Raw genomic sequence first — 15,257 nt, 5'->3', positions numbered from 1 at the left:
CACCGCCATGACACGAATCATTCTTCAAGAATGGGAGAAGTGCCACGAGGCTCACGGAACCAAGGCTTTTGGGATCATAGCAGCCGAAAACACATCAGCCAACCGGCTTGAGATTGTCCGACGATGGTGCGAGAACCAAGCTCCTAAGTTTCGTGACCAAGCGAAGATGAATGTGATGTCACAAACACCAGAGGGTAAGGTGCAAGCAGCACAGTTGCGCGAGATGTCTCGGACTAGGGACCGACGAAGGCGAGCAAAAACCAAAGTAAGTTTATTCCAATTCCAAGTTGTTTTTCCTCTTTGTGTAGATGTGACTGTTGTTGATTGTTATCTGTGCATTCAAAAAAGATCCACAACGGGCGCCAGGAACTAGCCCAACATATATTCGGTGTAAATTCTCCCGAATATCTCCTCTTGTCTCATTCAGAGGTACACTCTGAAGAACAAGTCACGATGACTAACGGCTCAGGCACCCGGACCAAAACGAGACTCGAGTGGCGTAGCGGAGCTTTGGATACATTTGTGAACCTTGTTGATAAAGCTATTCCTGGTCAAGAAATCATCCCAAGGAAAAAGGCACGAGCACAGGCGATTGTGGACCGCGGTTCATACTCATCGGAAAGCGATCTTGATGCATTTCCTCCTCAAGGGCTTCAGGAATCTCTGGTCTCGAATGCATGGCTCGACAAGATGTCTGGTGTTGCTATTTCAAATTTACGCCTTGTTAAGGCTGAGGTAGTTGACATACGTAAATCAATTCAAGTTTTGACTGATTTAATGTTGCCAAGGGGGGCTGCTGGGTTGGGTGAAGGATCAAGTAGTAGTTCTGGATCAAGTTCAACGCAGGTACCAGGTGAAGGATCAAGTAGTAGTTCTGGACCAATGATGACTCAATGATAGCGCTGGTAGCTTCTGTGTTTTATCTTTTTTATTTCATTTCTGTAAATAGTTTTTTTTCTCATGTATCCTGTCAAAGTGCTAGTGTTTATCTGTCTCTTGTGATCTCATGTCTGCTGTTAAAAATTCTGGTGTTTGTTTGTTTTTGTGGAATCTTTCTCTCTTAACCAAACGGCTGTGGTTGGGTGCTATCTCTGCGCATTGGTTTACGCTTGTTAACACCAACTCAAACTTTGCTCAAAAAGATCTTGCGATCGGGCAACAAGTTTTATGAGATATCACCCCTTGATGGTTGAATACTGTGCGTGATGATCAGCTGGTTTGTGGTCAAAAATATACAGAAGGGTTGTTGAACTCCTGTTTTACAGTCTGATAACAAAGTTCTACCTTTGAACTCACTATCATATGTGTATTTTGCCCGCTCCCCGCTTCTTCAAAAACCCTTGATGACCTTTACTTCCGATCGCCTTTGATTTTATTCCAGTGTTACTCATGCCATCAAACGTGTTTGACTATCAACTACAACAACTACCTATGCACAACCTGACCACAGCAATTCAGAGCATTCAAAAACCATACCGATTCGACATCCTTGACACCAATTACCAACTGATTGTAAAGGTAAGTGATCATATTCAGAAGTGAAAAGGATCACTCAAAGTCAAAAGCTCATACATTGTTTGTTGTCCGGATGTGTAGGTTACTCGTCAATAACCACCTATTACAAATCAAATCATGTCAAGAATTGATCGTAATCACTTCTGTTGCACCTGCGTTGCTCTAGGGTGCAACACCGAGAGCTTTGAATATGGAGGGATTACTTACGTCGGCAAATTATTTAATCGTTCAAACTATCCTAAACACCTCGAGAAATCACTTTCTCAACAACAAAATCAACCAGAACCGTCTCTCGCAAGTGGAAGTAGGGCACCTGACGTACAACAACCTTTCTCTCAGGCTGACCAGCAAACTCAATCCCGAAAACGTAAGCATTCGGATTCACCGGCACCTCAAGATCACAATAAGACTAGCGATATCAACCTTCGGCCTCAGAAGCATCCACGGACCACGAGTGAAAGTACAATGGTTCTGACCAGTAATGAAATTCAGATTCAGCCTTCAACACTTGTTACCTTCTTCACCAAAACATTCAAAGTACCTCTTACTTTTTTACAACATCGTTATTGCCTTCAATCAATGTTTCATGTACTGCACGATCATTTCAACGAGCACAAGAGCGTACGAGGTTCTCGAACTTCCCTGAAGATGGAGAAATCCAAGGTCCAAAATGCCCTAGCCGGTCATCCTCTTGCATCAAAGATTTTAAACGAGATTCCCTTGACCCTCGACAAACTCGTCAAGACTTTCCGGTTAGACACCAACATAGTCACTAATGTCTGCTGTTATGTATGCTGCAAGCTTCACGGAATTCTTGACCAATCTAACGCTCCTTTTATCACTCAATGCAATCATCTTCGTTTTCCAAAGAAAACCTCAGCAAGTACTCGAATAGTTTGTGAATTCCCACTTTATGTACCTAGTTCTTCAACAATCAACAAATTAAGACCCAAGTCGATCTTTTACCACCAACGCTTCATTGAATGGATTGCAAAGATGTTATCATTCCCTAAGTTTGAAAGCGCCCTCGACACACCTCTGACTTCCCCACGTCCTCCCAATGGTATAATGAAAGATATTTGGGATGGGAAGATTTGGAAGACTTTTAAAGATGGCGATGGAAAAATTTTTACCCGATCTTCTGGAAATCTTGTTTTCGGCTTCTATGCCGACTGGTTCAACCCTTGGGGCAAAAAAGCGGCTCGATCGTATTCTTCTGGGCTCATGGTACTCATCTGTTTCAACCTTCCACCCGAACAGCGATACAAATCTGAAAATATATTCCTTTATGGAATTACCCCCGGACCTCGCGAAACTGATTCTGATCAAATTGAACACCTTATAAGACCTCTTCTACTCGAGTTTCTTGACCTCTGGAGAGGAATCTATTTCAGCAGCACATCACTTCACCCAAACGGCCGCCTGATTCGAGTTGCCATCTGGCCGTTAATTGCCGATGTGCCAGCCCAGAAGAAGATTTCGGGTTTCTCCGGTCATCGCTCCACTAACTTCTGCTCACGTTGTTATATAACCAACAAAGAAATTGAAGATGTAGATTTTAAATCATACAAGGAACGTCACCCCAATTCTCACAAGGCACAATCTGAGCAATGGCTGAAGGCCAATGACTCTTTGGACCGTCACAAACTCGTGAAAAAATATGGTGTCCGCTACACCATATTCTCAGAACTCCCATACTGGCAACCCATCAACTTTCAAACAGTCGACATCATGCATTGCCTGATTCTTGGTCTTTTGGAGTGTTTTTCGACTGCTCATCTCCAGCTTGCTTCGGCTGGGGCAAGTCTCAAGATTCTACAGGAAAAACTGATCCTAAAGGGTGTATACACCAACTTCACCCAACCAGACAATTCTGGGATACAGTTTTCGGACCCCATTCAAGTCCCTCAACCTTCTGCTGGCATTTCCGAAATGGACCTCGATCAACCTGAACCACCTGATGAACTGTCCGAGAAATCCAGTAATTGCACACACTATACTCGCTCTGCTAAGACAAAGTCGGTCACAGAATGTTCCATCGAAGTTAGTCAAGATTCGGTTTCTTCAAAATCCTCCAATGCCACTGTTCATGCCCCTGAAGGTCCAGTTCTAACTCCACATGAGCTTGAGCTTATCCACCTATGCATCCGAGAAACCACCATTCCGACTTGGCTCACTCGAGTTCCTCATCACATAGGAATGGCGAGTGCTGGATCTCCAAAAGCAGCGGAGTGGCACATCTTGTATTCTGTATACATGGTATTATCACTGATACCGTATCATCAAAACTCTGATCGTGAATCATCATCTTGGAAGATCTATCAGGGTATCAGTTTAGCCACGCAAGTAGTCAACATAGCGGTCTCACGAGTTTTGAGACCCGAAGACCTCAAGAACCTCGATCTCCTTCTTCTTCAGTACCGACAACATCTACAATCTGCGTGGCCAAATATAAAGTCAAGGCCCAATATTCACTACGCACAGCATCTCGCCAAGCAATGCGAACTATTCGGTCCTCCATCTTACACCGCAGCTTGGGCCGGGGAGCGGATGATAGGTACTCTGGTTTTGGCACCTAAAAACTCGCGTAAAGGTATGTGTAAAATTTCATTTTGCCTTGACTGTGCCCATTTCTCAATGACCAATACATACATTTCTCCTTTCTGAACTGAACAGGTGTTGTGGGAAAAACTTTAATCAATTCTCACACTCAGCATGCGTTATTTAAGCATCTCCTTATGAATACTTCACAAGAATATCAAGCTTCAATCGGTGTTGAAGCACTCTCTCATTCAACCTCAACTAAATGGAAACCGGTTTCTCCTTCTGATGAAGTCTTGACAGAACTTCAAGTGGCAGTAGCAGGTCGGACAGACTTCACAATCTCTGAAACTTCGAAATTTGAGTCAACCGTTCAGTGGGAACATGGAGGAAAGAACTTTACTCGATTTTCAAAACATAAGGGTAACAGTTATGTACAGTTTGAAACTGGAGGACGAGTAAACTTTGGCACTATTGATGAAATATTCCGTGTAGTTGGTAATAAGTCCCCCTTTTTTTTGGTTAAACCTTTCACCGTTCTTCAAGGACTCGATGAATCACGGAACCCTTTCCGCTCCCTGCCCTATTTGAAAGCTACAGTTATGTACCATTCATATCAAAAAGTCCAATGTGTGCTAGTTGATAAGATGTTTGGACATGTTGCTGTACGTGTGAATCCCCCAAATACGTTCAACATATCCCACGCAACAGTATCAATAGTTGCACTCAGAAGCATGGTACGTTTCTTTTGAAATATTTACCCTTGGATGATCATACAATACTAATGGTGATGTACCTCCTTGAATCAGGGTATTTGCGACACTGCATTTAGAACTTGTGATGATTTGCTTGAAAACAGTGACTGATATATGGAACTATTGAAATCATCTTATTATTGAATACAGTTTCAAAAGTATCTTAAAACAAGTTTACTTTAGGAAAAAGGATTATTAATCAATTTCTTGTGACTCCAAAGACTGTTATACATGCTGGTAAGTCTTGTACTTTATTCAAAATAGTTGTTTCCTCTTGTGATTGGAACCATTTCCATTCAAGTCTTTATGTATCAAGTGGTAAATTTGAGGAGGACCTGATCAAGCATGATAGTCTGATCACATCGAAGGAAATTGAAATAAAAAATTCTATGGCTCCACTGATTTGGTGGACAGTTGCAAATAGTTTGCATACAACTCTAGCAGACCGTCAAGTTAATGAAACATGAATATAATTTATATCAACAACTTCAAACTACCCCAAAGTACACAATTAAAAAAGCGGAATAAGACAAAGACATTTGTAAAGATGAAACATGTATCAAGATCTACCAGTAATACTGTTCATAATGGATATCTTAGAGATTGGTTTATCCTTAAAGATTGCGAATTTCTTCACAAATCTGATCCAAATCTACAACAGGCTTTATATCTAAGGATTTCTTATGTTCGTATGTGAGACCAGAGAGAAAGACTGCATTATAACAGTTCTCGGGAAGACCACAACATACAGCAGCCTTTGGATTGAAAGAGGTCCCTGGGATACGACATTGATCGAAACGAGTGATTGCAAGGGCTGGAGTGTCGACAGTAGCTTTGTAGTTGAATGAAAGCCCATCTATTTGACGAATAAGATTTTCGTACTGTTGACTTCGCCACTTCAATCCCACTCTCTTGAATTTCACCTGATCTGGATACCACTCAGTGTCTGAGCAGCAGTCGGCATCGGGCATAATAAGCATGGGATCAACTTTCAGATGGCGTTTGATCGTCTCTTGGCGATAATTGAATAGCTGAATCATTGGATAATCAAATTCAGCCGAGTCTCCTAGAACAATAGCATGCTGTAAGCAGAGATCAACTGACCGTTCTCCTCTTTCGCGCACGCTCACGGAGCAAAAGCTTTTGGGTGTCCCCGCGATTCAGTCGGATATCTTCAGCTCGTCCACGTAACCAGCGAAGTACAAGGGAAATGCAATTCATCTCAGTATTGTGAGATGAATTAATCCCATAGTTCTTGAAGGCTCCGTGCTCCCTTGCATAGCGCCAGTGCTTGACCACAAAAACAGCCATTGTACGATTCCAATGATGACTATCCGGAAGATCCCATGCAAATGTGAATCGATGAATGTTATGATTTTGAAGGTCGGCCATAAACCTGTTCTTGTATTCTATCATCTCTTTATCGTTTAAAGTGGCTGAAGCAGAAGTGGGATTCAGTGCAAATACTAGTTGATCCATCATGATCTCGGGTTGAGTAAGGTTTGCTAGCTGCTGGAGTTCCTCTGGACTCGGCGTCATTGGATAAGCTTTATTGGATTGATCAACACCAAGTAACATCCGAGTAAAGGCAGCCAAAGAGCGACTGATCGCAGCGTTTTGTGATGGTAGAGTGCTCGCAACAGACGCGTTCAAAGACTTGATTGAAGTCGGTGGAGATCCACGTTTCCAGATGTGATTGGTGCGTCGCCGGTTTTGTGCAGGTGGCATGTTGTAGTTTGTCGAAGATTGAACAAGAGGTTGGAATGATACGTCGTTCTTGTTTGAATGAAGTGCACTTGATAATTCAAGACTAGGACTGTACGCTCTAGTCGGGCTATACACTCCAGGCCAACAAGGACAAGGGAAAGATCTTGAAAGGATGAGCAAACTGAAATATGTTTGGATAAAGGGGAATGATACACGGAGATAAAGCTGGTCAAAATTGAGCGTGATCATTAGACTAAAGCAATGTTTGGGTTGCTCTCGTCGTCGAGAGTGCCTCAGGTGGACAGGGTGAAAGAGGCAAAAAACCTTGTAAAAAGTGTTTGTCTTGTTGATCATCAAGCAACAAAAGATTCAAAAGTGCATGATTGGTGATGGTACAGACAAACACCACCAATCATGTTGGAATCATCTGAATCAAACTGAACAGCATCCTCAACTTATTTTAGAAGAATCAAGCTTTTGAAGCTTGTTATTCAAGCACTGGTAAAGACTTCCTAAAGTCTTTATTGAGGCCTAAGATCCTGTGTTGAACCTCCAAACTGTGATGAAATGAATATACAAAAGAAGTCATGGAAGGGAGCAATGTACAGGTTTGATGAGTCTTCCGGATGGATAAGTTTGCTTTCAAGGGCTTGATGAAAAGCTCTTGAAATCAAGATTATCTATTGCAAACAGATTCACTCCAAAAGAAATCCAAACAAATCTTTGTATGATACCTTACTTTAATAACTGTGTGGGTGCTATTGATGACACCCACATACCTTGCATAATCCCAGAGGACCAAAAAGCTACACATTGCAATTGAAAAGGGAATCTGATTCAAAATGTATCAGCCAGATGCTTGTTTGATATTTCGTGTACCTTTGTGTATATGGGCTTGGAAGGCTTATATGCTGATGCTCAGGTGCTAAACTGAGCACTCAAAGAAAAACGGTCTGACTTTTTTACCTTTTGATCATCTTGGCTGATCTGTATCATCCACCTTTCAGTCAATCTTTATTTTGCCAATGCTAGCAATGCAAATGTTCCAGGGTTCATTGTCCCTTATTGATTGGTTTGATACCATTTGAAAGAGTGGTACCATCCAGGTCTTACACCACAAAACCCAAAGGATTTGTACAACCACTGGAATTCAGCCCTTTGAATTGTCATCAAGTGGATCTTTGGCATCATGAAGATGTGCTTTCCAATCTTGGTGGTCATGCCATCCTTTCCATACAACACTCAAGATAAGATTGTATTAGCTTTCCTTAACAATATGATAGACATTGAATCTGGGGAAGACAATTATTATGGGGGATACCCTTGGAAATAAATATCAGAAGCAATGTTTGCAGGTGATAATGACAACCCAGACTGGATTCAACCCACCCTTCAGAAACAATCTAAAACAAATTGTATGAGGGAGGGTATTGCAGAGGCAATATTTGAAGATTAAAATCATGTGCCTGGTGCTTGTAGTCCCCAGGTTATCCTAGATGTTTGTTTGATTGTTTTCATATCTCAGATATCATTGTTTTTGTTTTATTTTGGTCTTAATTCACAAACTGTATTTTTACTGTCTAAATCTTAAATCACATGTTTGATTATTATTTTTGTCATATATTTGTTGAAACTTCTTTGATCTGTTTATGATCACTTTCTTCTGTTCCCAATTGGTACCAGAACCTCCTCATCTTCCTGATCATGTCAAGATCTTCTGATACCAACTCTGATGTGTCATCAAAATCCTTTTGAACCACGATTAACCTCTTGAAAGTACTCATCCAGGCTCAGCACAGGATCCATATTGTCAATAAAATTCCCTAAGAAACCCTGTAGGACTTCAAGACTGTCAACCTAGAGAGTAACTAAGCTTACTCCTGAGGAGGACTATAGGTTCATTACCAATCCAATCAGTATGTTTTCATTCAACTCTGACTCATCAAAAGATCTAATCTTTTAGACTCAGGCTGACAAAGACTAGGTGGTCACGAGTAAAATCAGAAGATTCTTGAGGGTAGCAATGTGTGATTTTGTGAACTCTGGTGGATGGAGAAGCTTTGAAAACACTTGAAGGCAAGATTCTCTGCCCTTGGAAATGGAGTGTTACCATCAAAGAAGAAGCTATGATTTTCCAGTTCATTGTTGTCAAGTCTGGTACACCAAGCACTTTTGGTGATCCAGTCATCCTATCATTAGGAATGTACTTTAATGTTGTCCAGAAGGCTGTAGGATCTCTGGTAGAATCAATTTATATTGTTCAGTCTACTGCTGGAGGGAAGATATGTCTAAAAGAAATCAGAATTTGTTGTATGTTGATGGTTTGATATGATAGGTTAGATGTGAAGAAGAAATGATCATATAAGAAAAACTGGTTCATTTGATTGTGGTTGATTTGATTGGTACTGAATCTGACCCATGAACAGATTATCCTATCCTATGCTTCACTCCTTACCTAGTTTTACTTTGACCATTTTGACCATTGTGATCTTTAATGTTTTTTTGGTGTTCTAGTTTCTGTTGTATCTATGCAAATCACCAGTGGTTTTGATGTTATTTATAAAAAAAAACAAGTACCTCAGCTAACAGTATGAGAAAAGTGGATTTCTTCAAGGTGAGAAATGATTGCATTTAATGCACAAAATCAATAATGCAGAATTAATGCATCTTTAATCATTTTTGTAGATTGAATGTAATCATTCCTTGAATCTCACCTTGGAGAAATCCACTTTCCTTGCAGTGTAAGTCTGATGGTGATCATAAGACAAGCTCCGTTCATAATAACAATAGACCCGAAAAGTATATCACACATCTCTCTACTTATCAGTTGATTCATCAGCCAAAAACAGCGTGTACGTTCAACTTGGCGGTGAACTGCTTTCAAACCGGTCTTTGGATCACGGTTTTTGAACCGGTCGACGTATATTCAAAGTGTTAATCGTTCAGTCATCCATTTTGGTTGATTCAGCCAAAGAAGAACACTTAAGTATACCGGTTGAGCAAGCGAGTTTAGGAGGTTTATGATTTGTGGTGGTATATCATTATGTGATTGTATATGTCAAATTGAAGGATTGGTTGAGTTTTTAGGATTTATGAAGATGTTGATCGGGATGTGATTGAGATTTGAAGATTGGATTTGATATCTTTAGAAGAAATCAAAGTGGGGAAAAGAAAAGTGAGTGGAGAGTGAAGAGAAAAGCTTGTTGAAGTCTGTCAATTTGTTGGATAGATTTCAGGGCGGTGAAGTTTGGTGATGAGGTTGTGAATTGATACCTTCACTTTGGGTTCATTTTGATTTCATTTTGATTCTCTTGATTTCTTTTTGAAGAGAAGTTGTTCTTGTCTGAATTCTTAGTTTTTGTAGAGAATTGGAATTGGAATTGGATGATGAGATGATGAATTGATTTAAGAAATTAAGTTTAAATTAAGTTAATGTTTAAATTTAATTAGTAATCCAAACAAACTAACTTCACATCCAATCGAATCAAATCCAATCGAATCGAATCCTAGTTTGTTTTAAACTTGAACTTCTCTCTTTCTCTTTGATTGAGGAACTAGTCTTTGTTCTTTTTCTTTTTGTTCTTCTTCTCAAGTTTGAATCATGTCAAATTCAAATTCATCATCGCTACTCAACATTTGGAGTAGAGGTGTAGCTACTGATCAATTAACTCCCAAAGCATCGGCTCAAGCTGGTACTTCAACTGAAATCGATCCATTCGATTCTCATTCTCATCCTCATCCTCATCCTCAATCACTCTCTCATTCTCGTAAATCATCTTTAGCTTCTCAAATCAATCATCTCAATCATCATCAACAAGAACAAGAAGAAGAACAAGTTGATCATCAGCAATCTTCTATCATTGATGATGGTTTCAAAACTCCCATGCCTAACAGTTCAAATCAATATTTCAATCATCAATCTCTCACTGATCATTCAACCAATCCGATCTCTCATTCAAAACACATTCATCAATCTACCTCTCAAGGTTTAGCTACCACTGCTCTCAAGGCTATCGCTCAACAAGTTCCTCTTCATCGATCTTCACCTTCTTCTACTCCTTCACCTTCTACTAGCGATTTTAGTTTTACTACTAATCCGATTCATAGAGCTAAGAACGCTTTACGTGGCACGATGGCTCAATCATCTGGTTCTTCAACTAAATTATCTAATTCTACAACTTTGGATTCGAAACCCAATCCATCTCAGCAAAACCAGTCTCAAAACAAGAGTGAAATTCAATTGAATACGAAAATGAAGGAGAGAACAGACAAAGAAGAAGAAGATCGAAAGGAATCTAATGAAGAAAGTAAGATTATGAAAGATAACAAGAATTTAATTGAAGCTATTACAAATATGAAGACCGGCTCAGACATCAAAACGTTACCTAACAGATCATTAACCACCTCACCTAGCAATCTCTCAGAACCTCAAACTCATTCGATAGCCAAACCACCCAAAGGTTTATTATCCGTCAAGATTGTTTCGGCTAGATCGTTGGTATGTTCTTCGAGTAGGTCTAGACCTTATGTGGTAGCTCAGTTTGATAATAATGAGTTTGTGAGTCGAGAACCGATTGAAGAAGATCAAGATGAGAGTAAAGGAAACGTTTCTTCGGTTCAGAATGGATCGGTAGGAAAAGGAGGTGGTGGTGGACATCAGTCGGGTAAATCGATTGATGTGATTCTTTATAATCAGTCTAGACCAAAGTCTGATTCGACTATTGGAACAGATGGGAAAGGACCTCCAGTGGGAGAGGAGATGGAGAGTGAGATTAGAGGCTTGGATCATGGGAATGGATCGGTGGGTTTGAGTGGTCAAAATCCGATTTGGAAACAAGAACTTGATTTGTTAGTGTTGTCATTTTTCATCAAGGTTTGAATGATTTGAACTTGATTGCTTATTCTTCGGTTTGGGTTTTTTTCTTCGTATGAAATTAGTGATGTGGCAGAACATGAACATTTGAATCTAAGTCATCGTACTTTACATGTTTCGGTTTATGATCGATCGATTGGTGATACGATTAATGGAAATGGAAATGATGAGATGAATTCTAGCACACCTGGAATTGAAGGAGTTGAATTGTTTTTAGGTGAAACTGAGATTGAAATTAATTTTAATCAGTTGGTCAAAAGTAATGGTTGGTTTGATCAATGGTATAAGTAAGTTATCAATTTTGGATGTTCGATTTGGTTTCCAATGATTGGTTTTGATTGGTTTGAACTTTTTGTTGTTGTTGTTGTGGTGGTGGTCCTAGATTAGGAACCCAAAATGCAGAATGTACAGGAGAGATCCGATTGAAATTAAAGTATAAAGAACATTCTAGTAAAAAATCATTGAGTGTAGAAGATTTTGAATTTTTAAAAATGATTGGAAAAGGCACGTTTGGGAGAGTGTTTCAGGTTCGAAAGAAAGATACTAAACGGATTTATGCGATGAAGGTCTTGAGTAAGAAAGAAGTGATTGATAAGAAAGAAGTGGAACATACGATTGGAGAACGGAATATACTTCAACAATCTAATGATTGTGCGTTTTTGTTGGGATTGAAATTTAGTTTTCAAAGTCCGGGTGAATTGTTTTTGGTCATGGATTATAAGAGTGGAGGAGTAAGTGATTTGATTGAGGATTTGATAGATCCTAATCAAGAAGATGAGGTTGATTTTTTGTTTGGATTGACTTTTTGAATAGGAATTATTTCATCATTTACAAAAAGAAGGAAGGTTCACAGAAGAAAGAGCAAGGTTTTATACAGCTGAAATCGTTTTAGCATTAGAACATTTACATTATTATAATATAGTGTATCGAGATTTAAAACCAGAAAATATCCTATTAGATGCAACAGGACATATTGTGTTGTGTGATTTTGGATTAAGTAAACCGAATCTAAGATCAGATCAATTAACGACGACGTTTTGTGGTACGACTGAATATCTTGCACCTGAAGTTTTATTAGATGATCATGGGTATTCGAAATTGGTGGATTTCTGGTCACTTGGAGTTTTACTGTTTGAGATGTGTTGTGGTTGGTCACCGTTTTATGCAGAGGATAATCAACAGATGTATAAGAACATTTGTTTTGGTAAGATTAAGTTTCCTAGAGGAGTGATTGGAGATGATGGAAAACAATTTGTGAAAGGAGTTGGTTATTTATTTCATAATTCTGTATCAAAAGAAAAAAAAATGAAACTAATTTTGGTTTTTGGACTTGGTTTTGATGTTTAGTTATTAAATCGAAATCCGAAACATAGGTTAGGATCACAAAACGATACGAAAGATTTGAAATCACATTCGTTTTTCAAATCTATAGATTGGGATTTATTATCGACTCGACAGATTGTACCGAGTTTTAAACCGTTTATTGAATCAGATGAATCGGTTTCGAATTTTGATGATCAGTTTACGAAATTAGATTTAAGGAACGAGATTCAAGATTTTGTTTGTTTTGATGAGAATGATCGATCGGATGATTGGTTAAAACAAACTTCAAGTTTTGTGAATTCGAAATTGATTCAAAGTAATCCTACGAATTATCTGACGGGAATAAATTCCAATGGGAATGGCAATTCGAATGGGATGATGAATGGAAGTAAAAGTAAACCGATTGAGATTTCGGAAACGAATAAAAGGAAAAGTCAGGATAGTTTACAAGATCATTTTAGAGGGTAAGTTGGTTTTTCATTTATAGATGGGATTTGATGAGGTTTCGTTTTTTGATTTTTGATTTTTGATTTGATTTTTTTTAGGTTTTCTTATCATGGTGAATCTGATATGATTATGAGTAGTGGAGCTGCTCATAGTAAATTTGGAATGTCTAGTATAAGAGATTAAGGGAAAGGATTTCCAATGGATTGAGAATGAATTGGGAGAAGGAAATGGTGGAGGAGGAAGTGGAGAGTGTTGAGTTATGAGTGAAGGAAGAGAGATTAAGTTATTTTTTTGTTTTGTTTTTTTGGATCGGATTTCTTTTGACTATAAATATATAATGTTCTTTTAGACTATCATTTTCATTTTTCATTTTTTTCATTTTTTTCATTTTTGAGTGATTGGCTCTTTCTTTTCTCTTTTTTTCTTTAGATTTTGTAGAAAAAAAAAACTTTTCACTTTTTTTGTTTTGTTTTGTTTTGGTATAGCACTTTTCATTTTGTTTTCCTTTTTTTTCTTTTGTTGTATATGTATATATATGATATATATGATGACTTTTTTCTTTTTTTGTTTCTTATTTCAATGAAAGTGGAGGTTTCTCTTTATTTTATTTATTTTTGAAAAAAAAACTTTTGAGGGCGAGGTCATTTCAATAAATGAATTTGAGAATCTTGTGATGATTTGTTTGTTTAGTTTTTTGGATTTTTTTTGAAGTTAGAGCACACAGTAACGGCCAGCATTAAAGAGGTTCCCAGATGGGAATATGGGTTGTAGGGATCAGACCACCATTGTAATATATGTAGTCACAAAGGCTGTCTGATTCCTATGACCCATATTCCCATCTGGGAACCTCTTTAATGCTGGCAGTGATATGTATGCACACATGTGAAATTCATTGATTACAGTTGTAAGCTCTGTTGGCAAAATTTGAGAGCCTTGAGGGTACTCAAAGTAAGTAAGTGGCACCACATACTTTTCAAATTTCATTTTTGACTAATGAGTTAAAGAAAAAGACAAATTGAATTATATTTGGCCAATTGTGTGATTGAAAATGTCAGTTTAGGTCATTTTGCTTTTGCCTGTCAAAAAGAAAATATGAAAGTTGTATGTGGCACCACATATGTAGTCCCACATACTTGCTTTGATTACCCTTATCACTATGAACACCATTCAACTTCCCCAAGTTGGAAGAGTAAAATGATTAATAGTACAGTTTGTCATAAAAGGATCCAATACTGTAGACCTGAGCCATAACACCCACACTACATATGTGGAGCAAGCTAAGTAAATAGTTTTCTATCATGTACATACAGGTCTGCTCAGTTTTTTGCCCATCAGAATAAGTAAATCACATGTTATACCACATGTTATACCACATGTAACTTTTTTGACTTTGAAAAAATTGTCCTAAGAATGTACTACATATAATTCTGTAGTTGCTCAGGCAATATTGTTAAAGCTGTTTCTTAGTACCAGAAAGGGTGTTACATGCAGTTGAGTTGATGAGATTCCACCAAAATGTTGAGTCAGTGCATGTAGTCAATCTTTTGAATGCTTTTGTCAATCTGAAAAAAGTCACAGCATGTATTACCTATGCATAACTTATGCTGATGAGCAGATAACTGAGCAGAACTGTATGTACATTATAACCAACTATTCACTGAGCCTGCTACACATATGTAGTGTGGGTGGTATGGCTCAGGTGTGAAGTGATAGATAATTTTACGACAAATCATACTCCCAATCATTTTTTCCTGCTCACTTGGGGAAGTTAAATAATGTTTGCAGTGTTATTATTGTGTGGTTGTTAGATTTAATGTAGAGGTCAAAAACTCAAAAAAGCTCTTTTGAGATTGATAACTCTATTGCCCATTGGTCTACACTGCACCATGACAATACACTTTGAAGGTGATATAGTCTTGAGTTTTTGACTTCAAAAGTTAAATCTGGTGATGACAAAACTTTTCAAAGATTTGCTAGTAGATCTTACAATGGCTGTAACTACAAGGCTGGATTTTGGAATAGGATAGTACTTTGAATATAAGTGATTTTTTATGGTTCTTTTTGGATCTTTAAGGTGTTTTGAATGGATTGAATAT

The 15,257-nt window shown here is 38.4% G+C and overlaps 4 protein-coding genes across 4 annotated transcripts; 3 read left to right on the top strand and 1 right to left on the bottom strand.

Annotated features, from left to right (window-relative positions):
* Positions 1-166: 166 nt before the first annotated feature.
* Positions 167-897, top strand: MELLADRAFT_87508 (uncharacterized protein; the record flags this gene model as incomplete). The annotated part of the gene is made up of 2 exons (XM_007410664.1): positions 167-265; positions 349-897. 2 exons carry the CDS (start codon positions 167-169, stop codon positions 895-897), a joined length of 648 nt encoding a protein of 215 aa, XP_007410726.1.
* Positions 898-1,389: 492 nt separating this feature from the next.
* Positions 1,390-4,994, top strand: MELLADRAFT_107078 (uncharacterized protein; the record flags this gene model as incomplete). The annotated part of the gene is made up of 6 exons (XM_007410665.1): positions 1,390-1,518; positions 1,597-1,603; positions 1,682-2,267; positions 3,321-3,616; positions 4,192-4,793; positions 4,962-4,994. The coding sequence occupies 6 exons, from the start codon at positions 1,390-1,392 to the stop codon at positions 4,992-4,994; spliced, it is 1,653 nt and encodes a 550-aa protein (XP_007410727.1).
* Positions 4,995-5,425: 431 nt separating this feature from the next.
* Positions 5,426-6,539, bottom strand: MELLADRAFT_63681 (uncharacterized protein; the record flags this gene model as incomplete). The annotated part of the gene is made up of 2 exons (XM_007410593.1): positions 5,426-5,893; positions 5,916-6,539. 2 exons carry the CDS (start codon positions 6,537-6,539, stop codon positions 5,426-5,428), a joined length of 1,092 nt encoding a protein of 363 aa, XP_007410655.1.
* A 3,504-nt stretch (positions 6,540-10,043) lies between these two features.
* On the top strand, positions 10,044-13,767 carry MELLADRAFT_116646 (uncharacterized protein; the record flags this gene model as incomplete). The annotated part of the gene is made up of 6 exons (XM_007410666.1): positions 10,044-11,366; positions 11,457-11,678; positions 11,774-12,122; positions 12,205-12,654; positions 12,739-13,178; positions 13,260-13,767. The coding sequence occupies 6 exons, from the start codon at positions 10,120-10,122 to the stop codon at positions 13,342-13,344; spliced, it is 2,793 nt and encodes a 930-aa protein (XP_007410728.1).
* Between the last annotated feature and the right edge of the window lie 1,490 nt (positions 13,768-15,257).

Source organism: Melampsora larici-populina (assembly GCF_000204055.1).
Source record: "Melampsora larici-populina 98AG31 unplaced genomic scaffold MELLAscaffold_21, whole genome shotgun sequence".
NCBI lineage: Eukaryota > Fungi > Basidiomycota > Pucciniomycetes > Pucciniales > Melampsoraceae > Melampsora > Melampsora laricis-populina.
The sequence above is the reverse complement of the archived record's forward strand: the minus strand, read 5'-3'. Positions and strand labels throughout refer to the sequence as shown.